Source organism: Acanthochromis polyacanthus, chromosome 1 (genome assembly GCF_021347895.1).
Source record: "Acanthochromis polyacanthus isolate Apoly-LR-REF ecotype Palm Island chromosome 1, KAUST_Apoly_ChrSc, whole genome shotgun sequence".
Taxonomy (NCBI): domain Eukaryota; kingdom Metazoa; phylum Chordata; class Actinopteri; family Pomacentridae; genus Acanthochromis; species Acanthochromis polyacanthus.
In genome coordinates, this window is record NC_067113.1 from 62,308,589 (window position 1) to 62,333,006 (window position 24,418).

The 24,418-nt window shown below is 43.4% G+C and overlaps 1 protein-coding gene across 2 annotated transcripts in view; it reads right to left on the reverse strand.

The window, feature by feature from the left end:
* Window positions 1–14,937: 14,937 nt before the first annotated feature.
* Window positions 14,938–24,418, reverse strand: part of scaf11 (SR-related CTD-associated factor 11) — a 36,541-nt gene continuing 27,060 nt past the window's right edge. For both annotated transcript variants that reach the window (XM_022214520.2, XM_022214519.2), the window contains exons 11-15: window positions 21,662–23,914; window positions 20,820–21,151; window positions 20,471–20,644; window positions 18,568–18,687; window positions 14,938–15,754 (exon numbers count right to left, since the gene is read on the reverse strand). In XM_022214520.2, coding sequence (XP_022070212.2) covers window positions 15,659–15,754; window positions 18,568–18,687; window positions 20,471–20,644; window positions 20,820–21,151; window positions 21,662–23,914 — 2,975 coding nt within the window. In that variant the 3' untranslated portion in view covers window positions 14,938–15,658. The remainder of the gene's footprint in view (window positions 15,755–18,567; window positions 18,688–20,470; window positions 20,645–20,819; window positions 21,152–21,661; window positions 23,915–24,418) is intronic.

Below are 24,418 nucleotides of genomic sequence, written 5' to 3' on the forward strand. Positions count from 1 at the left end.
GAATAGACGTTCGGCGGAGGGACCTCCGCAACGCTTAGTGGCGAGGTCTGAGGTCTACTAAACCCTCGCTGTCGTCTGGACGGCTTTCTGGATGACTTAGGTGGTGTGATGGCTGAAACTGGGTGTGAAGGCCCGTGATGGGTGACAGATTACAAACTAAAAAATCCAGTCCGAACAATATTGGGATGGTGAGTGGAATGTGTAGAAACACAGACAGTTGGGGAAAAAGTTGAGTTGGTGGCAGGGATAGGTGGTGTCCAGTATAGTAAGGGCACGTTCATAAACTCTAAAATGTGGTCTGGCAGATGTTCTTTTAACCAAGGTATTTGGGAGGCTACACCACGGCCCCGAGAAGCAAGCTCCTCGACGAGAACCTGGTCCCGAGCCATAGTCCACTCAAACCACAAGTCAAACAACGTAACATAATAGTTGGTGTATCTCTCAGAGGTGAAGAAGATTGCAACGGATTCAGGGGTGGGGGCTGTGACCACCTGTTGGCCTGCTGGGTTCATTGTTGGTGGGAGCATACTGTCAAGAGTGGGGGAGGGAGAACCCAGGCGCAGATACCAACAGACAGGCTCAGAGGTCATAATGAAAAACAGGGGGTTTATTGTCAAAACACAACTACAGTACACCAAAACTTAAACTGGGGAGGCACTACGAAAAACCAAGCAGTTACCCACAAAATGGCTCCTGGGTTGTACTCACGCACACCAAAACAATATTACTGGCACCAAGCTGAAGTCCATTCAAAAATAGAGTCCGATCAGAAAAGTCCAGAAACTGCAGTAATCCCAGAAGAGGTGTTGAGGAACAGCATGTGGGTCGGTTCAGCTGTGATGCTCCCACACACAATGAAGGGAGCAGAGGGTTTTTCAACAGAAGGAGAAAGGCAGGTGAATGGTGTTGGCTGATTACTCCTCAGCTGAGTCTTATGTCGCAATTAGCTGTCCTGCAGCGGGCGATCAGCTGGGAGCGAGAGAGGGAGACAGGGGCAAAAACCGGGCAGGAGCTGGAACAGCATCCTGACAGAAGCAGGAACAAAAACCAGCCAGGAGCCGGGACGGCTTCCTGACACAAACGACTGAATGAAATAACGTTCAATCCGCCCCTGTTGATATATGAACATAGTTCTGCAAATACAGTCGTAGGCCGAATGGCGCACTATATGAACATCTACAACAATGAGGGTTTATGATTATCCGGCTCTACAAGTCTAATATGTCATAACAATAAAGGTTTGAGATCAATCTGGTTTCAATTCACCACTTCACCCTCCGGCACTGCCGTTCCCTCTGTCTCCAAAATGTGCGCAAGCAAGCATCAAAGTTGGCGCACCGGTGCGCACATTCTCACGCCAAGTTTGTTTTTAGAAATCACAGCGTACGCCACTTTCTACGCAAAGGTTGTGATTTACGCCACTTTCTAGCCCTGTTTTGTGCGTACGCAAGCATCAAGAATCAAGGTTGGCGCACCGGTGCGCACATTCTCACGCCAAGTTTGTTTTTAGAAATCACAACCTTTGCGTAGAAAGTGGCGTACGCCACTTTCTAGCCCTGTTTTTTGCGTACGCAAGCTTTATAAATGAGGCCCAAGGTCTTTAACCAGTATCCCTAAAATCCATGGAGTCACTCCAGAGAAATGAAGGAAGGTCAACTTTTATCAGCCTCCATCCAGATGTTCAACTTGATATCTTTACTTTGAGATTTTTAGCACCACAAACCTTTAGTATCACACTTTATGATCATTTATTAGGTCTTTAATGGAATCCACCAGCAGATTTAGTTTTTGTTGAGTAACTTTATTCTTGTCATCGTGGGAGTGCAGGATTTAAAACTGTTCCTTCTATTTGACCTCATGTTTATTAGTTTTAGTGGAGAAAGTTATTTTAATTGTCCATTAGTCTCTTAAAAACCAAATAAAAATTGGATTAGTCAAGAGGTTTAAACTTCTTACTTTGTCATGTTTTAAATATGACAAAAAAAGATAAAAAAAATAATGCGTCTTGAGACAATTTGACCTGTAATTGGTGTTATACAAATAAAATTGAAATAAAATTGTATGTATCTTTTAATGTTGGAGTAATTCAGCCAGATATGTTGGAAAACACATTTTCTTTGTCCATTAATCTGTTGTTTTCTCCAGTAATTCATTTCTTGTTTTGGTTTATAAAATGTCAAACCCAAATATATTCAGTTTACTGTCATAAAAACCAAAAACATTTACATTCATGATGCAGGAATCAGTTTTTCACTTTTTATCTTAGTTTAGTCAGAACTTTTAACTGACTCATTTTAATTCTTTATAATTTCTTAAGCTGACTTCTACTCATACATTTTTTATTCTTACATTTTTTATTACTATTTTATGTATAAATTTTTACTTTATACATTCTTTTCTCTTATCTTCAGTTTTATTTTCCATACCTTTTATTTATTTATTTATTATTATTATTATTATTTATTTATTTGTTTTACTGTTTTAGTCCCTCGATTTTCCAGTGTTTCCTCCTGGGGGCCTACCACACCTGGAGTTGATTCTGGTCCACTGATGGGGGTGCCGGCCCGTGGATGGCCCTGGCCCGGGTGGCTGGAGAGCTTTACACCTTCGTGTGGAGCCTCTTGTCTGCCTGGGCTGGGGTGGTCTTTGTGTCGGCGCCCCTGCAGTCATGGTCCATGACTCCACTCGGTGTGCGTGGCCCCCAAAGGTAGCTTCTTCCTCACTTCGGATTTCGGTGCCCAGCCATATCTCCTTTATATCTCCTTACCGACAGATGGTGTATGTGGGTGTGTGTATGTTAGTATGTTTGTGTGTGTGGGTATGTATGTATGTTCGTATGTCTACGTATGTGTGTGAATGTATATGTGATTGTGCATCTGTGTGTATATTTGTTGGGGGTGGAAGGTTTCGGGTTTTTCACAGTGTTTTGTATTGTGTTGTTTTTGTTTTTATCCTCTGTGGGGCACTTTGTGTTACTCTACTGTATGAAAAGTGCCATATAAATAAAGTTGATTTGATTTGATTTGATTTTGACGCGATTACCACAGACCTGACCGTGAACACTGTTGACACCCTACTGAGGGGGATGCTGCCTAAGATCTCCAGGCTGCTTGGTCATAGTCTTTCTGGTCCTGCTCCAGAACATCTTCATCAACTACGTCTTCTTTTGAAGAGGCCCTCAGATGCTGCAATCTCTGACCTTAAGGAGGAACTGCTACTTTCACTCTGTAACGAGACGGCGGTTATTTTAAAGACCCAGCTCCTGGCGGCTTTGAGTGAAAATTTAACATCCATCAAAACAGAACTGCAAACAGTTAAATCTGAGCTGGGCGTGCGTTATGGCATCCGACACCCTGCCAGGCTGTGGATCGAGGTGGATGGACAGCGCAAAATCTTTGACTCGCCGGTGGACGCCAGGAAGTTTTGCAAAGATAAGTTCGGATGACTGTCCTCCACTTTCCGCTGCTGATGTGATGGCGGCGCGTGAGCTGTGTACTTACGCCTATGGACAGATGAGCCCCTTTGTAAATCGATGTAAGTTTACCAATTTGGTTGTTATGCAGACTGCTGGTTTGAATGCTCCCCTGTTTTTGTCTTTTTTAGGGGGTAAGCTGAATGATGGATTTGGCATGTGTTTTATGATACTTCATGGTTATGTAGCCTTCTGTATTTCCCCAATGTTATTGTTTTGAGTTAAGGGGAAGGAATTGTTGATAGGCAAGGCTTTCCTATTTCTTTTTCTCTTCTCTTTTCTGACCACATTAGGTCGTTTGTTACCCATTTATCACTACAGGGTTCAGGTGATAACCTATAGTACTTCTCTGGAGGTGTAACACGTTGAATGAGGTTGAGTTAGAAGTTGGAACTGTTTATCATTAGTGAAGCTGGTAGATTTTCCTCTACTGTTACTGTAGCTTCAAAGGTACCTCACATTTTGGTGGGTGCCATGAGGGGTTTTTGTTATGTAATTTTGTGGGATGCTCATTGGGGGGGTTGGGTGGTCCAACAAGGTAGACAAGGGGTTTTTATCTTCTGCTTTCTCTGTGCTTTCATTTATGTTAATCTTGTATAGGCCGACTCTTAATCTTTTTTTAATTTTTTATAAGTAGCATACACTATAGTAATGACAGACCTTAATATTTTGAGCTTCAATGTTAGAGGGGCGAATATACCGCATAAACGCACCAGTATTTTAGAATTTTTGCGAAAAAAATCAATAGACTTTGCACTTATCCAGGAAACACATCTTCTACGACAACAGGCTAATAGGTTAGCTAATAAACATTACCGGATCCTGGCTTCTTCAGCTGAAACTTCTAGATCTAAAGGGGTGGCCGTTCTTGCAAGACGCAGACTCAAATTTGATTTTTTGGGTTGCTGGTCTGATGATATTGGGAGGATAGCCATAGCAAAAATTTGTTTTGAGGGCAAAATGATAGCCTTAGTTTCTGTATATGCACCAAATATGTTAGACAAAGAATTTTATAGTTTACTGACTAAAACTCTACTGGATTTGACAGATTTCAAACTTATAGTGGGTGCTGATTTCAACACCGTGTGGGATCATAGAGTAGACCACTCTACTGTAGCTGAAAGTAGGGAACAAGCGCAGACTTCTTCAGAACTGCGTGCCTGAGCTGGTCACACGGGTCTGGTTGATATTTGGCGCTTAATGAACCCGCTAGTTATAGACTATTCCTTTTTTTCTGGCAGACATTCTTCATTTTCAAGGATCGATTTCATTTTTGCCTCTAGTGATCTGTTTCACAAAATTGGAAAGGTGGACTTACTTCCGGTTGCATTTTCTGATCATAAAGCAGTGATATGTTCAGGTGCGCTGCGCACTGTAACAGAGAGAGCCCCCAGATGGCAGTTTAATTCCACATTGTTGCGCAGTACATCATTTGTGGCTCAAATGCAAACTGGACTGCGTGAATTCATTAATATTAATACAGATTCGGTGGATGACCCACGGATAGTTTGGAACTCCATTAAAGGTTACATCAGAAGTAATGTAACACTCTATTCATCTACAATTAGGAAGGCGCGTTCTGCTCGGCTGGATAAGCTGGAGGCTCAGTTCGCGGAACTGGATGCCTCTTTGCAAAACAACTTCAATGAGAATACAGCTGCACAAAGAGAGGTGATCAGAAGGGAGATTAATGCACTCCTCAAGCACCGCTCCGAATTTTTTGATAAAGCGCACAAGGCAAAACTATTATTTCAATAGTGCGAGGCCCAGCCATTTTCTGGCACTACGCCTCAAATCAAATGAACATTTTGCTGACATTGCGGCTGTTAAGTCAAAAGAAGGGGTGGTGCACACAGAACCTAGGGAGATAAATAAAACTTTTAGCACATTCTACTCAGAGCTGTATACCTCTGAGGTTGTCCATGAGGTAGCTAAATGTGAGAAGTTCTTATCTGAAATACAATTGCCAATGCTCAATAGGGCAGAAGCGGACTCCTTGGATGAGCCCATCTCAATGGAGGAGGTCAATGCGGCAATTCGAGATATGCGCAAAGGCAAGTCGCCCGGTTTTGACGGGATACCACCTGAATTCTACTCTACATTTTGGGATTGCCTTGGCCCTTCTATGTTGGGGATGTTTCATTACACGATAGAAAATGGGGCCTTTTCCAGAGATGTTAATGTGGCCATCATATCCTTACTGCTTAAGAAGGGCAAGGATCCCACGGAGTGTGCAAACTATAGACCTATCTCTCTCCTCAATTCTGACCTCAAGATTTTTGCCAAGGTGCTAGCACGCCGGTTACAGGTACATATGATTAAATTGGTTCACTGTGACCAAACTGGCTTTATTAGTTCCAGACTAGCCAACCCGGTCTCACGGGGATTCGTGAAACTGTCACGTAAGTTTTAGTTTCGGTTTCGTGCGCACCAACACGATTTCGTCATGTTTTTCGTGCCGCTCACCACGAAATGTTTTTCGCTGTGGTAATCACATCTGAAAGTGGTTTATACCGGCGGATTCATGACGATCTAAGCTGTCCATCGGCGTATACTGCTTGTGTGATCGCGTTTGCGGCCGCCGGCCGCCGGACATTCTTGAAATTCCTATGCAAATTGGTAAGTGTACCACCGGCTTATGGTTAGGTTATGGTTAGGTTATGGTTAGGGTTATGTTTAGGGACGATGTCATGCAAAATATAGCGTTGGATTCGCCACGGTTTTACATTAAAAATATAATATACACATTCTTTTGAAATACGTTCTGAGTGGCACGAAAAGTCCGCCGTTTAAAATACATTGGTGCGCATTTCGTGGTGAGCGGCACGAAAAACATGACGAAATCATGTTGGTGCGCACGAAACCGAAACTAAAACTTACGTGACAGTTTCATGAATCCTCGTGAGATCGGGCTGGACTAGCATCTGATAATGTTAGAAGATTGCTACATATCATTAATGGTGCAGTGAACATCAGGTCCCCGGCTGCTGTGCTCTCACTGGATGCCATGAAGGCATTCGATCGGCTAGAGTGGCCCTATCTGTGGGCTGTGCTCGAGAGGATGGGTTTGGGTGCCACTTTTATTGGGCTGGTTAAAGTGCTTTATTGCAATCCAACCGCTATGGTGCTAACTGGCAAGATCTGCTCCCCACCATTTAAAATAGGCAAGGGCTCCAGACAGGGATGCCCCCTGAGTCCTCTTCTTTTTGCCCTCTCACTGGAGCCACTTGCGCAGACAATTCGGCAGTCTTCTCTGATCTCCCCTATATCAGTCAATGGTACACAGCATCATATCAGGTTATATGCTGACGATATCTTATTATTTGTGGAGAATGCTGCTCAGTCCGTGACCCACGTGCTCTCAATTTTTGACCAGTTTAATGGCATTTCAGGTTATAAAATAAACTGGTCAAAATCTGCCCTTATGCCATTGAACGAAGCAATGAGATCTGCCACCGTATCACCTTTGATTCCAATTGTGAAGCAGTTCAAATATTTAGGTATAGAAATTTTCCCCTCCCTGCAATCCATTATAAAACATAATTTTGAGGACAACCTCAACAAAGTCTGCCTCGATTTGAACAGATGGTCTTCCCTACCCAACTCTCTTCAAGCTAGAGTGTCGATAATAAAAATGAATATCCTTCCCCGTGTCAACTTTGTGAGCTCAATGCTCCCCCTGCCCCCTCCAAGCAAATTTTGGAATAAACTACACTCTGCCGTCTCTAAATTTGTGTGGCATGGGAAGCGCCCCCGTCTCAAGCTGTCCTTATTACAAAGAGCTAAAGCTCATGGCGGCCTATCATTGCCTAATTTTGAATTTTATTACCGGGCCTTCACGTTACGCCCGCTTCTTAAGTGGCTTGACCCAGCAGCCAATGTCTCATGGCGAGAACTCGAAGAAAGTTTGGTGCATCCCATTGAATTAAAGGACGTCTTATATTCCAATGTAACCACTCAACAATGCAGGACTTGTTTTGGACCTATAGTTTCCCAATTAGTGAGTGTATGGAGAGCTGCAGAGAAACTCTGTAAGATTTCTTTAAAATGGAATCTGCTCTCTCCTGTGTTCAATAATTTTGGTCTTCTCCTAGGTGGACAGCCTATTAAATTCCCGAGTTGGAGTGCTAGGGGGATTCACACCTTGGGGGACTTGTTTAATGGGAATGGTTTACGTACATTTCAAGATTTACGAGAGAGTTTTAATTTACCAGGCACTTCTTTCTTTTTTTATTTGCAATTGAGATCATCTATGAAAGCCTATGGGGTCCCCTGGCAAACTCCACTTGCAATGCACCCTTTACATGAAGTATTCAGCAGTTTCAGGTCCTCTAGGGGTCTGGTATCACGGCTATACTTGTACTTGTTGGAATACAGCTATGAACCTTTGATGTTAGACACGACATGGAGGAATGACTTGCCAAATCTGGACCCAGAGTTCAGCTGGGACTCTGTCTGGGACAATATCCCACTTACATCAAGGAATCCGGACCATCAGCAGATCCATCTGAACATTATTCATAGGACATACCTGACTCCTCGCAGACTTCACACTATGAAGCTATTGGGTAGTCCCAACTGTACATTATGCTCTTCAAAAGCACTGGGAACTTTCTTCCATATGATGTGGGAGTGTCCTGGGGTTACAGACTTTTGGGCTATGGTTGCGAGAGAACTCTCAACTCTTCTGGAGACTGGCATTCCCCCCTCCCCATCTGTGCTATTGTTGAACGATGTATCCCAACTTCAGTTAAGGACTACACAGAAACGTGTCTTCTTCTCTGGACTAACAGCAGCCAAGAAGTTGTTGGCCTTGAGGTGGAAGCCCCCTCACACGCTGTCATTCCGCCAATGGGCTCTCACATTTTTAGACGTTGTATACCTCGAACTATCTACTGCTCGGCTGCATGGTGCAAGAGAAGATAATGTTAATATATGGTCACACATTGCTGAGAAGATTAAGGAGTTGGTCTGATATACCTACGGCTTTGTCACAGAATCACTTGTTATTTTTTGCTTTGTTTTTAATTTTTGTACCTGTCTGCTAGTTTTTGTTGGACCTGGGTGGGTGGGAAGGGATGGGTTTTATGTTTTGTTTTACTGTCACTATTCAAAGTGGTTGTAATCTCTGGCTCAGATTTGCAATAAATAAAGAAAACATTTGATCACAAAAAAAAGTCTGACCCGGGTGTCCTAAAGCACGCTGTGGGTGAAACAGAAACTTCAGTCTCCACATCACCGACGACATCGACACACTCTAAAGCAGAGCACCTGTCTGCTGAACAGAGAATAATAAACTGCTGAAACAGTTGGTCTGTCTTTCTGTAAGTGAAAGTTGAACAGGAAGTGGTTCACTGAGGATGTCGTCCATTCAGTCTCCTTGTTCACAACCAGATGAGGTTTTCCTTCTGTTGGCTTTACTCAGAAGATCCTCACAGTGAACATGAGACACCTGAGACGAAGACAGACATCACAGCATCAGCATCAACAGCAGAGGTTCATTTTAAAGTGACCCTAGAAAGATTTCCTCTTTCATATATATTTTCCAAGCACTGAAGGACACAAAGACCTGTAGTCACTTTAGCTTTAGAGGAGAGGATTTTATTATCCAGCTTATCTGTGCTGCAATTTAAATGTAACAACTGTAATATTCATCATTACTTTGGACATATTCTGGGAGGTTATTTTTCCAATCTGCACCGCAGGAATACGTACTACAACATGGGAATCAGTCATTAAACAATGTTAACAACTAGACAGTAGATTTACTGTTTTCTCCATTTTAACTTCAGAGAGCAGATATTCGGGACTACTGACAACACAGAACCTTAACCTTTCTGTTTTAATCACATTTAGGTTTTCTAAACCTTACATTAATGTAAGTTTTACTAACTAAATGCACCACATTACACAAACACAACACACTTCAGCTGTTTACATGAAACACACACAAACATTGTTAGCTTAATGCTACGTTAGCTTTAATCAGGCTACGAATAAGCAGCGAGCTTGGTTAGCATCACTAACATTAAAACTAATATTTACTGGATGCTAACTTTCTTCTCTGCTCAATACACACAGAAATAAACTCCAACAACATCTGGAGTGCATGGTACACATTATATTTGACGCTAAAGCTGCATATAAAGTGCATTAAACGCGGCACCGATAAGAAAACTAGACGAGCCCTCAGTAGATGGCAGAACCATCTTGCATATGAGTCTGTATCAATTTTGGTCATCCTACGTATATCCCTTCCTACTTGATCTGCTGACCTGTAACTCCACACCTGAGCAGGGGACCTTAGACTGATCTTCAGTGCCAAGTTTGATCCTGTCTTCAGCACTTGCAGAGATATCGGACTGGACATACATACAGTGCCTTGCGAAAGTATTCGGCCCCCTTGGACTTTTCAACCTTTCGCCACATTTCAGGCTTCAAACATAAAGATATAAAATTTTAATTTTTTGTCAAGAATCAACAACAATTGGGACACAATCGTGAAGTAGAATGAAATTTATTGGATATTTTATACTTTTTTAACAAATAAAAAACTGAAAAGTGGGGCGTGCAATATTATTTGGCCCCTTTACTTTCAGTGCAGCAAACTCACTCCAGAAGTTCAGTGAGGATCTCTGAATGATCCAATGTTGTCCTAAATGACTGATGATGATAAATAGAATCCACCTGTGTGTAATCAAGTCTCCGTATAAATGCACCTGCTCTGTGATAGTCTCAGAATTCTGTTTAAAGTGCAGAGAGCATCATGAAGACCAAGGAACACATCAGGCAGGTCCCAGATACTGTTGTGGAGAAGTTTAAAGCCAGATTTGGATACAAAAAGATTTCCCAAGCTTTAAACATCTCAAGGAGCACTGTGCAAGCAATCATATTGAAATGGAAGGAGTATCAGACCACTGCAAATCTACCAAGACCCGGCCGTCCCTCTAAACTTTCACCTCCAACGAGGAGAAGACTGATCAGAGATGCAGCCAAGAGGCCCATGATCACTCTGGATGAACTGCAGAGATCTACAGCTGAGGTGGGAGAGTCTGTCCATAGGACAACAATCAGTCGTACACTGCACAAATCTGGCCTTTATGGAAGAGTGGCAAGAAGAAAGCCATTTCTCAAAGATATCCATAAAAAGTCTTGTTTAAAGTTTGCCACAAGCCACCTGGGAGACACACCAAACATGTGGAAGAAGGTGCTCTGGTCAGATGAAACCAAAATTGAACTTTTTGGCCACAATGCAAAACGATATGTTTGACGTAAAAGCAACACAGCTCATCACCCTGAACACACCATCCCCACTGTCAAACATGGTGGTGGCAGCCTCATGGTTTGGGCCTGCTTTTCTTCAGCAGGGACAGGGAAGATGGTTAAAATTGATGGGAAGATGAATGGAGCCAAATACAGGACCGTTCTGGAAGAAAACCTGTTGGAGTCTGCAAAAGACCTGAGACTGGGACGGAGATTTATCTTCCAACAGGACAATGATCCAAAACATGAAGCCAAATCTACAATGGAATGGTTCACAAATAAACGTATCCAGGTGTTAGAATGGCCAAGTCAAAGTCCAGACCTGAATCCAATGGAGAATCTGTGGGCAGAGCTGAAGACTGCTGTTCACAAACGCTCTCCATCCAACCTCACTGAGCTCGAGCTGTTTTGCAAGGAAGAATGGACAAGAATTTCAGTCTCTCGATGTGCAAAACTGATAGACATACCCCAAGCGACTTGCAGCTGTAATTGCAGCAAAAGGTGGCGCTACAAAGTATTAATGCAAGGGGGCCGAATAATATTGCACGCCCCACTTTTCAGGTTTTTATTTGTTAAAAAAGTTTAAAATATCCAATAAATTTCGTTCTACTTCACGATTGTGTCCCACTTGTTGTTGATTCTTGACAAAAAATTAAAATTTTATATCTTTATGTTTGAAGCCTGAAATGTGGCGAAAGGTTGAAAAGTTCAAGGGGGCCGAATACTTTCACAAGGCACTGTACATTCCCACATACATACTTACCCAGCCAGATATCGCACCGAATGCAGTAACCCCGCTGACGTTCGTCAGGCGTGGTTAATTAAAGGCATTATGGAGGATGTTTTTTTGTTTAATTTGTCTGATTCACATAAAATGAATATACTGACCTTTAGTGGACTTGTATGTATGGTCTCTAAAACAATAAAAAAAAAAAAAAAAAAACTGCAGACATGGCAGGACCTGAAAAACATCAGCCAATCAATGCGCTCGGACCGAGGCGTTTGGTTTGCTCCCTTTCCTGTCAATCAAAAATCTTTCGGCTCAGGCCTAGTTACGTAGATTACGTATGCCTTGGACTTACGCGTTTTCTGTATGTGTTGCTTTGGTATAGCTTCGTAGTTAGCTGGCGACTTGTTTTGCTCATCTTTTTTTTACATAATGGCAGATAAACATCCAGGGAGACCCAGCCGTAAAAGACAACTTCACGAGTGCTACGCAAGTTTCTGGAGGGGGGCGTTTCTTCGTAAATGTTTAGAGGAGGGAGGTTAGAGGGGGGTGAGGAGAAGTTGTATGTGCGCATGCGCATGCTACGTTCAAAGTCGTAGGAAATTAAATCTCCTCTAATGCCTTTAACACTTACCGAACAATCAGTCCTTTCAGTGTCTGCTGGTAGAATCAGCCAAAGTTAGAAAACGGGTTAAAACAAGGCAACAGGCAGAAAAACTGTTTGTGGAAGAGGTTCTGCTGCTCCACCGATAAATAAACCAACAGTTATTATATCAGAGTTAATCCAAACGAGGAGAACAGAATCTGGGTTGTCTCCTCCATAGGACCCGTCAACGATTCCAGACCGGACTGTCAATCAAGTAGCCCCGCCCTCTGGGTTTGCAAAATTTTAATGCTCTATATAAAATTCAATATTGATTTATTTTAAGATCGGCCACCTGATCTCTCATTTTGACCATGAAAACTAACGAAAAACATTATATACAGTCTATGCACCTTACTCTGTTTGGCTCCACACTTGCTGATGACCACTTCCGGTCTCAGAAAATGAAAAAAAAAAACTGAACTTTTTTCGTTTCTGTCTCTTACTGATTTTATTTTCTTGTTCTTGTAAATATAAAATGAAAACCAAAGCATTTTTAAAATGTCATTAGAAAGTTATACTGTGAATAACAAACTTGCAGACAACAGTGCAATAATTATCTTTATTCATGATGACTAGATATCTGTGAACACTATTTTGCTTGATATTTGATAATGCAATAAAAGAACATTGTGATGTTGTAAAGAATAGTTGGAGATTAGCCCTTTAACTGATGTTCTCATATTTGTGAAATTTAAGTTGTGATGGAACTGTTTCCTTGCAGAGGAAAAAGAGATGATAGTGTTATTAGAAAGTGCAACACCTTTTATTTTATTTTTTAAATTTAATATTTTATTTCATTTTTAAGGTTTGGATATCCTTGAACACTTATTTGAACAGAATATAGATTCTGATATTGTTGTAAAGAATAATGTTGGAGATGTGCACTCATGTTGGAATATATGCTCATTGTGAAGCAACCCTTACTTGCACTGAATTGGAAATATTTTATGAAAACACACTGAATTACAATACAAGGCTCAAATTACATGATTTTAATAGTAATAGGTCATGATCTAAAGTGGGCCGGTCTAAGGCATGAAAGTCCAGGGCTGAAAATGAGTCCCACTCCGGCCCTGAATTCAGTCAAACTCTATTTGATTAGTTAGAGCTGTTCTTGACCTACTGCAACATGTCAACATGTTTTCAATGAATAAGACTATATTAGATCATGGAGCTGCATCCGCCATCAACACAAGAACCTGATTGATAACAGCAGTGTGGTGGTCAGGGCCTTTAATCATCACTGCCAGCAGCTTGATGTCCATCTAAATCAGGGGTGTCAAACTCTGTTCCTGGAGGGCCACTATCCTGCATGTTTTAGATGTTTCCCTCTTCCAACACACCTGATTCAAATGATCAGCTTCTCATCAAGCTCAGCAGAAGCCTGATAACGAGCCTGATCATTTGAATCAGCTGTGTTGGAAGAGGGAAACATCTAAAACATGCAGGATAGTGGCCCTCCAGGAACGGATCTTGACACCCCTGATCTAAATGGAACACACACAATACCCAAATTTCAACAAAATAAGCAAATGTTAAGTACCGTATATACATGGGGCTCCATAGTGGTTTGGTGGTTAGCACTGTTGCCTTGCAGCTAGAAGACCCCCAGTTCTCTTCCCAACCTTCCCAGGATCTTTCTGCATGGGGCTTGCATGTTCTCCCTGTGCATCTGTGGGTTTTCTCCAGCTTCCTCCCACAGCCCAAAAACATCCAACTATCCATCTATTCTCTATACACCGCTTTATCCTCACTAGGGTCATGGGGGGTGCTGGAGCCTATCCCAGCTGACTTGGGCAAAGGCAGGGGACACCCTGGACAGGTCACCCTTCTGTCGTAGGGCTACATATACAGACAAACAATCACACTCACATTCACACCTACGGGCAATTTAGAGTTATCAATTAACCTCAGCATATTTTTGGACTGTGGGAGGAAGCCGGAGTACCCGGGGAAAACCCACGCATGCACAGAGAGAACATGCAAACTCCATGCAGAAAGATCTACGCCACTGTGCAGCCCAGTCCAAAAACATGCTGAGGTTAATTGATAATTCTGCATTGCCTGTGGGTGTGACTGTTTGTCTCTATATGAAGTCCTGTGATAGACTGGTGACCTGTCCACGTGTCCCGTCTTCCCTTAAGTCAGCTGGGATAGACTCCAGCCCCCCACCACCCTAATGAGGATTAAGTGGTGTATAGATACTGGATGCATTTACATACAGCTGAAAACAGCTGCCACCTTGTGGCTCAGAGCTGTAAATGCAGCCTAACAAGTCCTGACAGAGCTCATATTATGCTTCAAGTGTGTAATCCAGCTTCATAGTGCATCTAAAAGTTAAAAGTCCAAATCAAAGGAATTAATCTGTTCCTTTGAAATCACTGCTCCCTCCGTGCCTCAAACACCTAATTTTAAGTCCAGATTTTTCTTTCATTCCTGATTTGCGTCATGTAACAAATTAGCATACCACCTGCTAGCAGGTAGCTCAGCTCACAATCAGAGGAGTTGCATCTCTGCCTTTCTACTCAGAGATTCAAGGTTACCACATATAACTAATCCTATCTTGCTTTCATCCACTGACCAATCAGAGTAGCTGGGGCATGTAGGGAGGAGGGCCTTAATGAGGCTGAACTAAAACAAAGCATTTCAGACAGAATGTGAGAGGATCAACTGTAACAATGAACAACATAATACTAATATGCCTTCTGCACCTGTAAACATTCTTGTAGACCCAAAATAAGATTGTAAATGTGTGTAATATTAGCTCTTTAACATGTTGGTTGATATGGAGCGTAAAGTGAGAGGAAGTCCTCTGACAAACACACTGAGCACAGTAGGAAGCAGCTAATTTATTTCACTACTCTCTGGATACTTTGCACAGTTCATGTTCACGCATTGACATTTATTACACATTCAGGCAGGGGGCGGGGTCAATTTCACCTGCACTACCCCCCAGGACCATCGCTTTACATTATACACTCACTGCTGATTGGTCATTGGACCACAGGTGGGATGACTCACCAGATGCCAGGCCGTCACTGGGCCACAGTTTAATAAAGGCAATGCACTGTGTTTTTAAACTAGACTTTCATCTGAGATATTATAGAATATTTGAAAAGAACATTGACATTATTCAATTAATAAGCTAGCCGATCAGGATGCCATACAAGTGAAGTTCAGCGTACCAGCCGGCACCCCTGGGAGAAGCTCTCCACTACATGAGCTGGCGTGGTTCCCCATGGGTTGCATCAGCCGTCCCACCCCCCTACGCTACCCGGCGCTCTTTACAGTAGTTCCCAAGTCACATGATCTATGCAAAATAAAGGGCTCTTGCATTACAATTTCTGATTGGGTCATCGTTTTCTAACAAAATATGAAAATCTATAGAAAAAAATCTTCATCATTCAATAAAAGGTAGAGATATCAAAAAAGAAACGCCGGCACTCCGTCGTCTTTCAGCTCGGAGGCCAAATTCCAGCTAGAAGAAATTGCACTTGAGCAGCTGAATGGGTCTGTGAGGGCGAGGCTGGCCCAGCAGCAGGGCGGCGGGTCATTTCTTGCGGGCGTGTTTGTATTTGTCCACGTAGGCCTTCACCAGGTTGGCCACCTTACTGGAGTTCACCTCACCACTCTTGCTGTGACACACCTCAAGAAGAAAGGCAAAACAGAGAAGCAATATTAGCTGCCCGCTAGGAAACTGTGGTAACTACAAAATCAAAACAAAAACAGAACAGCATCAGTCTAGACCAGGGGTGTAAAACATGAAGCCAAACCGGCCCTCCAGAGGGTCCAATCCGGACAGCGTACTTGATAAGTGCAAAAAATGACAGAGAAGATGATAACTGTAAATTGTAAATGTGGAAAACAATAAATTTAAAATAATTTCTAGACCATGGCAAGTTGTTTGATCACAAAGTAAAATACTACATTGTTCATTGTTCTTTTGGGTCTCATTTTTGTAACATTTTGTCTGTTTTTAGTTGTTTTTTTGTCTGACTTTTGTCGTTTGTCTCATGTTTTTGTGTTGCTTGTGTTTTTTTGTCTTATTTTTGTCATTTTGTGCATTGCTTTATCGGTTTGTGCATTGCTTTTGTTGGTTTGTGTTTTATTGTCTCCCTTGTCATGTTTGTCTATTTTGTTGTCATATTGTTTCTCGCTTTTGTCATTTTGGGTCTCATTTTTGTAACATTTTGTCACTTTTTAGTTGTTTTTTTGTCTGACTTGTCGTTTGTCTCATATCTTGCTTGTGTTTTTTTGTCTTATTGTCATTCCGTGCATTGTTTTTGTCATTCTGTGCATTCTTTTTGTCATTTTGTGTTTTATTGTCTTCCTTGTCATGTTTGTCTATTTTTGTTGTTATTTTGTTTCTCGCTTGTTATTTTGTCTTTTTTGGTTGTTGTTTTTTTTTGTCTGATTCTTGTAGTTTGTCTCATGTTTTTGCTTTGCATGTGTTTTGTCTTATTTTTGTCGTTTTGCCTTTGGTTTTTTTGTCATTTTGTGCATTGTTTTTGTCGGCTTGTGTTTTATTGTCTTCCTTGTCATCTTTGTCTATTTTGGTTGTCATGTTTCTTGCTTTTGTCATTTTTTGTCTTGTTCATGTCGTTTGGGTAGTATTTTGACTCATTTTTGTCATTCGTCCATTTTTTTTTATCGCTTTTGTCTAATTTTTTGTGTCATTTGTTTTATTTTGCACCGCTCGATTTAGACGGTCGCCAGGTCACCATTTGCGACTAAAAACTGATTTTGGCGACCAAAAATGACAAAAAACACGCTGGTTAGGGGCCCAAATATTTTGATTTTTGCTACTGACCTCCAAATCCAAGTTTCAGGGATGGCAATTTTCCACGGATCCCCGGATTTCCGCTGATTTAATTTCAAATTTGAACACTTTATTGTCGCTGATGTTAACATCGTTAACATCTTGCGGACTCCGTCGGATCCAGAACCAGCCCGGAATGTGGTGGCGGCATCCGGAGGACAGCACCAACTGAGCCTGAGCACCGCGAACGGAAAGCACCAAGCCACCAGAGCTGTCATTTTTAACTCGGCGGGTCCGCCGGCTGCTCTCCCCGGTCACAGACTGCTCGGACTCTCCGGCTGGCTAGCTATCCCCTGCTAGCTGGTCGGCTAACACCTGCCGCTCCTCGCCGCTCATCTGCTCGGCACAAACCGCACCTGTTCCGGCTGTCAACGTCCCAGTCGCCCGCTAGGAGCTCCGGACAATGCGCTGCTCATTCGTGGGTGACTTTTCACGGCCGTGGGGGGTTTTAAAGCACACTTTGCCCAGCGGATTAATTTTTTTGGCCACTAAAAGTTGATTTTGGCTCCTAAAAATGTCTAAATTGATGTATGTTGGTGGCCCAAAAAATGTCATTTGGGCGACCGGACCTCTCGGCCTTAAATCGAGCGCTGATTTTGTTGCTCGCTTTTGTCGTTTTGGGTCTCATTTTTGTAGTATTTTGTCTTTTTAGTCGTTTTGATCATAAAGTAAAATATTAGATCGTTCAGTTCCAAATGCTAGTTATAATATGTAAACAACAAACCGAGGCTTAATGTGGTTGAAATTAAATTTATTTTGCTTCAGAAATTTCAGGTTGTACATAATGTTTTGCAGAAAGATAATTCCTTAAATGTGAACATTTTCAGGCTGTACTTATTTGCACTACAACAAAAGGAAAATCTGGAGTTGTGGTTATTTTTGATAGGTTATTATGTTGTAATTTTACTGGTCCGGTCCACTTCAGATCAAATTGGGGTGAATGTGGAACCTGAACTAAAATGAGTTTAACACTTCTGGTCTAAACACTAAAATAAACAGTGGCTATCTGCTTTTTATTTTAGTTGCAATTACTAGATTACAGTTATTAGAAATAGTCTAAATCAGGGCTTCATACAAAGTTTTCCACTGGTAGTTCTGGTGCTACTAACTTTAATAAGATGGGTGCATTAAGATGTGATTTGGTAGCGAGCACCCATCCCAGTTTACGGTTACAGCATGGTATTAATTAACCTTGCTCGCTGAAGAAGTGTCGTCTTCACATGAAGTTTCAAACTGATTTAAATCTCTGCAGTCTAAGGAAAAGACTGGTCACAAAACCAATACATGTTGAAAGCTGTCTTTTGTATGAACTGAAGGCTAAACAACTCACTCTCTGAACATCTGAACAATTTATGGATGTTCTCTAATGTCTCCTTCCTATGGAGGTTGTGGTAGAAGCTTTCCAGTTGGCTTCAGCACAGAAACATGCAGTCTTCATTCACTTATTGCAGCACAGAAACTCATACTACTACTATTTTCAACCACAGTAGCTAGCACACAATTACGTCTGTTTTCCCCGTGTCCTTCTCAATGTTAAATCTAGAACCAATGTGAACTGCGTAGTGTGAAAACAGAAAGCCTGGCAGGTGCAGCAGTCATAACTGAAGGGGTGAGAGTCAGGTGTAAAAGTGAGTGTTTACCTTTTCTACCGCCTTGCGGACAATCTCCTTGTACTCCTCCTTTGTGATTTCCTTCTTTTGGTAAAATGGTTTGATGGCTGTCTTCACTTCATTTATAGCTTTCTCTTGGATCTGTTGTTTCTGGAGCACAAACAGGAAATCAAAGTGATTAAAGAGAACCTATTTTACTTTTTCTTACTGTTCTATGTATAATGCTACAGTGTCATGGTCAAAGTTTCAAATAATGAGGTACATGTATGTAAAAATAATCCCACTGAGGAAGGGCTTCAGATGGCTCTGAACACTGACTGTCCAACGGTTTTCTTCTAACGACTAGCTGACGTCAGCTCATTGTGGATTTATGGACATCTGCCTCTTACAAATGGTGGATTTTTTTTTTTTTGCAGGGTGGCTGAGGAAAATTGATTAACATCCATGAGGAACGTGCTGCCTGACTGATCGGTGAATGAGGATGTGAAGACCGAGAAAGGTTCAGGTGAGCATGTCAGTGTCAGCCAATCAGAGACAGAGTAGAGTGAGTCGAGCCTTTACCACTCTGCAAAACGAAAATTCCCCTCCAGGAACAGTACACTATGAAGTACAGGCAGTACAGCTGACAAGTGAAGGAAGAAGGCAGGAGCTATACTGGCCAGTTGCATACACACTAACAGGATGAATAAAAGACTATGATAAAACAAATAAGATATTTATAAACTCTTCTTCAAACAAAGCTACTCTAGAGTCTCATAAAACTGCAGAACTGAAAATTTAAAAAAAATATCTTCTTTTAAGAAAGACAGAGATGGACACACAGACAAAGTGGAGACAGGTGGCTGTACACTGCAAAAACTAAATCTTATCAAGCATTTTTGTCTTATTTTTAGTCAAAATGTCTCATCCCACTTGATTCAAGATAAATTCACTCAAGTGACATTTCAGCAATATGGAGGGACTTGTTTTAAAACAGTGCATCTTAAATATCTGTTTAAGTCAAGCAATCTTGAAATTATCATGTTTTGAGTTGTATTTTACAAGAAAATTCAAAATAAGTCAAATATATCTCAAATTAAGAGGTTACATGAAAGCAAAAATCTATTTTGGAGTGAAAAACTACCGTATTTTCCGCACCATAAGGCGTAGTCTCCATTACGGGGTTTATTTCTGTACTTAAGCCTTTTTGATAAGGCGCACCGTACTATTGGTCGCATGCTAAAACAAGAAAACGGAAGAAAAACAGTGAGTCTGGTTGAACTTTTTTCTACTATGTATTTAAAAATACACTCACATTATTTTTTTTAACAATCTTTTAACAAATCCATCAAAGTCCTCATCTTCTGTATCTGAATTGACCAGCTGGGCAATTTCGACATCAAACATGCCGGGTTCCCTCTCGTCATTGTCGGAGTCAGACTCATTGCCGGGTGGGTGTTCAGCAATGATGCCGGCTTTCGCGAAAGCTCGGACAATAGTCAGTACTGTACGTAGCTTTACGTAATGTTCTCCAATAGGTTTATCGCTGCCAGCGTGTGTAGTGTACGTATTACATCCCTATGTCGGCGGGAAATGGTCCGACAGTCAGATTTTGGAACTCAGTGCACACATAAGATGCACGGGGTTAAAAGGCGGTTAAAAGGCGCACCATCGATTTTTGAGAAACGTAAAGGCTTTTAAGTGCGCCTTATAGTGCGGAAGATAGCATATCTGGCTTATTGTAAGACACTTAAGCCTGACAATCCTGGTAAAACAAAGCTTAAAGTAAGTTTTCCCAGCTAATTTTAAGATCTTAATATTCTAAATGTCATATCTTATGTTAAGAAATTTTACCAAGCCATTTTTCGCTTGTTCTATTGGCAGGTTTTTCACTTATTTCAAGGGAAAAGTTCCTTGAAATAAGTTTTTTTTTCCTTGTTTTGAGAGAGTTTACCTTTTCTTTTTTGGAGCTGTCGGCCTGAGCCTTGTTGTACTGGCCTGGCTGAGTTGTGGAGGACGGCAGCACCTGGCTGGGTGCTGGCTGGCCCTGGGTCACTGCTGCAACACCTGCTTTGGTTGGTGTAGGAAGCAAGGCAGGTTTCCCATAACCTACCATGGTACTTGCCATCTGGGGCGAAGCAAATCGACAATAAAGATTGTGGGAGAGAACTGCTTAAGGAAAGTATTCGTGTGTCTGAGTTGTTTCATTTTAGCCAATTTTGATTTGAATGCACATACAGCATCTGGAACTTAATTCAATCACACACCTGGAGCACCCCCATCTACGCCTGAGTGCACCATACCTGTGTGGAGTGGCCATCAGGCTGAGCGGCGGCTGTCTGGCTGCCTTGCTGCATGGGTGGAGGTGGTGGAGGAGGGGGAGGGAGGCCCTGAGCGCCAACAGCGGGCACCTGAAGCAGTGGCACGGCAGGGTGAAGGTGCATGGGGACCTGAGGAGGCATGGCGTAGGGCGCGGCGGGCTGCAAGCTGACGGGCAGGGCTCCTCTTGGGCCCTGCATGGGGTAGTGATGGTGAAGAACATTCATCTGAGGAGGATGAGGAGGAATCATGTTCATCACGGGCACCGGAGCATTACCCGGGACTGCTGGAGGAGGAGGGTCACTCTTCGAGGAATCTGAGGAACAAAGTTAAGAAGCTGTAAAGATTTGTCATTCTGTCAGAGCCTGAACATATTCTTAAAGTACTGAATATTTATACAGTAAAGAAATATTAAACTGATAAACAATGAAAATGTGCAGAAGATACTGAAGAGGTGGTGTTAATAGTGCACATGAACAGCAGAATCAACCCAGTAGACTTAAACTAAAAATAGAAGCTGTGGAATTAAACAACTGTGAGACTTTCACAGGAATAAATTCACTTCAAAGGAATCACTTTTCCCTCTCAGTTTAATAAAGTGTATGTGCCTCGGGCTAATTTTTGATTTGTTTTCTTTTCACACTGCAACTATAATTATCTTCCTCTCCGAGCCTCAAACAGAGCAGTGATACCAAACACCATGACGGCTGCTGGCTAATCCATGGCAGACTTTTCTTCCTCCACTTATTCCAACAGCTCCAGAAGTGATAACTGTTCAGAGGGGTTAGGTTTACTCTGTTAAACAGGAAAACTGAAGAGGACTGACCTGCTGCTGCCGGCTGCTGCTCCTCCTCTTGTCGGTTCCAGCTGCCCGGCCCTCCTCTCTCCCTCTTTGAGTAATAGTCCTGGACGTCGGCAGGTAGCGTCCTCCTGACGGCCCAGCTGGACGCCGAGGACCAGCCTGAGCGGTCGAGCATTGACTCTCCCGGCTCGGGGTCTTTCCTCCGACCCCCACCGCGGTTTTCGTTGAAGCGACTGTACGCGTCGTTCCCTGAATTGTTGCCTGTACCTGAGAAGTTGTTTCTGGGCTGCCAGCGGCTGTCGGCAGATTCTTCCTGTTGGTTGTAGAAGCTGCGGTTGCCGCCACCTCTGCCTGCGCCCCGACCACGTTCAAACCCCCCGCGGCCCCCCCTGCCCCGTGCTTCGCCTCTGTTGCCCCCACTGTTGCGGTTGTCTTCCCAGCGTGAGCCACCACCGAAGGTAAAGTCGCGGTTCCTGCCGTCAGCTTCACCCCGGCTCTTGTCTGTGACCCAGTCAGGATTGTCCGACCAGCCCTGGTGCTCAGGAGAACCTTCTGGAGGAACGCCGTTTTCAAAGCGGCCGGCGCCTCCGTGATATCTCCGTCCATCACCACCAGGACCAGCGCTGGGTCCAGACCTCCAGCCACCCCTACGCTCCTTTCTCTGGGGGGAATCCTCTCTGGATGCAGGTCGTTCTGGGCTGGGCCCACGTCTGTAGGACCTAGTTCTGGATCGAGATCTAGACCGAGACCGGGATCTGGATTTAGATCGACTCCTTGATCGTCGCCACCTCCTCTCTCGACTACGGTCCCTCCTAGAGTAGTCTCTCTCTCCATCTCGGTCCCTGTCTCTTTCTCTGCTGCGAGCTCGTGAAGAGCGACTCGAGGGTGGGCTGCCATCACGGTCTCTAGACCGTGAACGCCGGGATGATTCTCGCTTAGAGTCCCTTTTGGGTGACCAGGTGGAGGTTGGGGAGTGGAAACGAGAGCGCCGCTGCTTGCCGTTCTTCCTCTCTTGACTCCTTTCTTTTTCCTGCCGGTCCTTGCTGTCCTCGTCCTTGGTGACTTGACTTTCAGAAGCAGTAGTCTGAGGTTCTGCAGCAGCTGGGGAAGCACTCTCACTCGGAAGTTCCAAAATGGGATCGTTGCCATGCTCACTCATGGGTGAACTGCAGTCCATGGGGATGACGTTTGTGTCATCCTTGGATGCTTCGTCATCCTTAGCTCCTTCCCCACAGCTGTCAACCTCTGAACGCTCTTTTGAGTCGAGTATTTTTGAGTCCGTGTCCTCTGAAACTTTTGCTTCCAGGTCAGCTGCATTTTCTTGTGACTCTTCAGCAGCGGGGGAACCAGGCTGTCCCAAGTTCTCACATGATTCAGCCTTCAGCTCCTTTGGAGAGTCTTCATAGTTGGTTTCTTCTGACTCTGCACAAATCTCCATGTTGTCGTGCTGCTCGGCCTGCTCTTCACGCTGTGGAGACATCGGGTCTTCCAGTGGAGTGTTGGGAGAGTCAGAGGGGGACGGTGACTGCCTTTTCTCTGAATCTTTTTCTACACAGGACGCTGGGCTGGCTGCTTCGTCCTCCTCTCTTCTGCTCTGAACATCCTCAGAGCCTGAAGCAGGGCTGCTGGGAGCTGAGTCTGAGGGACAAGAGAGGTCATTGTCTCCTTCGTCAGCTTTCTGTTCTTGTTTGTGTTCATTAGATTGTTCCTGAGTCTCATCACTGTCCTGCTCCACGTTGTTCAAAGATCCTGCAGTTCCTTGATCATCAGCAGAGTCAGCACCATCCTGCTCTTCTTTGAGGCCGTCTTCAGCATCAGACGGCTGCTGTTCCGACTTGTTCACGTCCTGCTCCTGTTCAATTTTATCCTCCTCTTCCTCCTTCTCCTTGTTGCCACTTCCTTCATCCTCCTCTTCCTCCTCACTTGCTGCTGGGCTGTTAATGACTTCAGGAGAGCGTTTTTTCCTTGCTGGGGCTTTCCGTTTCCCACTGGCTTTGCGGTTTGTTACCCGTTTACCCTTCCTCTTGGCTGGCACCTGAGAAGCCTTGCCCGGCTTGTTGGATTGGCTGGCAGATGAGTCAGAGTCCGACACACTGGACTGTGGTGGAGATGGTGGTTCAGCTGCAGGAGTCTCATCCTGGGTTTTACTGTTGCGTCCAGAGCGTCTGGCCGGCAGAGACTCCGCCTCTTTGGAGGGAGCTTTGGAGGTTGAAGCTCGGCCGCCTCTCTTCTCTCCTCCTTTGGGACACGTGATGGCGCAGACGACACCCTGAAACACTGCAGGAGACACAAACGGTTGTGAATAGAACCAGTGAGTTCTTGAGAATTTCAACACATACAGCAGGGCTTTCTCACACAAAGTGTAAGTGTGACACTGAATGCAACAAGGCCACTGCCAAGCCAGAAAATGAACTTTGTGGTGGTTACGTTAAGGATGTTCTCAGTCAGTCCTACTGACGGGTATCAGGGCTGATGTCACTGATCTATAATAGACCCTGGATGTTGCATCCGACTAAGCAGGCAGCTAAACTTTGAGGTAAGTGGGGCTGGGCTAGCCGCCATATTGGGGGCCCCAATAAGCAGTAGTGCAGAGTCCCGGGCTTTGGCTTAAGCATATAGTTTTATGTGAAGGCCTGCTAAATAACAGCCTCAACTATTATTTCTTGTAAATAAATTCTGCGCGTCTTTAGCTTGTTGTAGTTATGTCTATAATATAGAGGGGAGAAGTAGAGATGTCTTCAACTTTAGGCAAAAAAATTAAACTACTTAGACTGTAAAAAA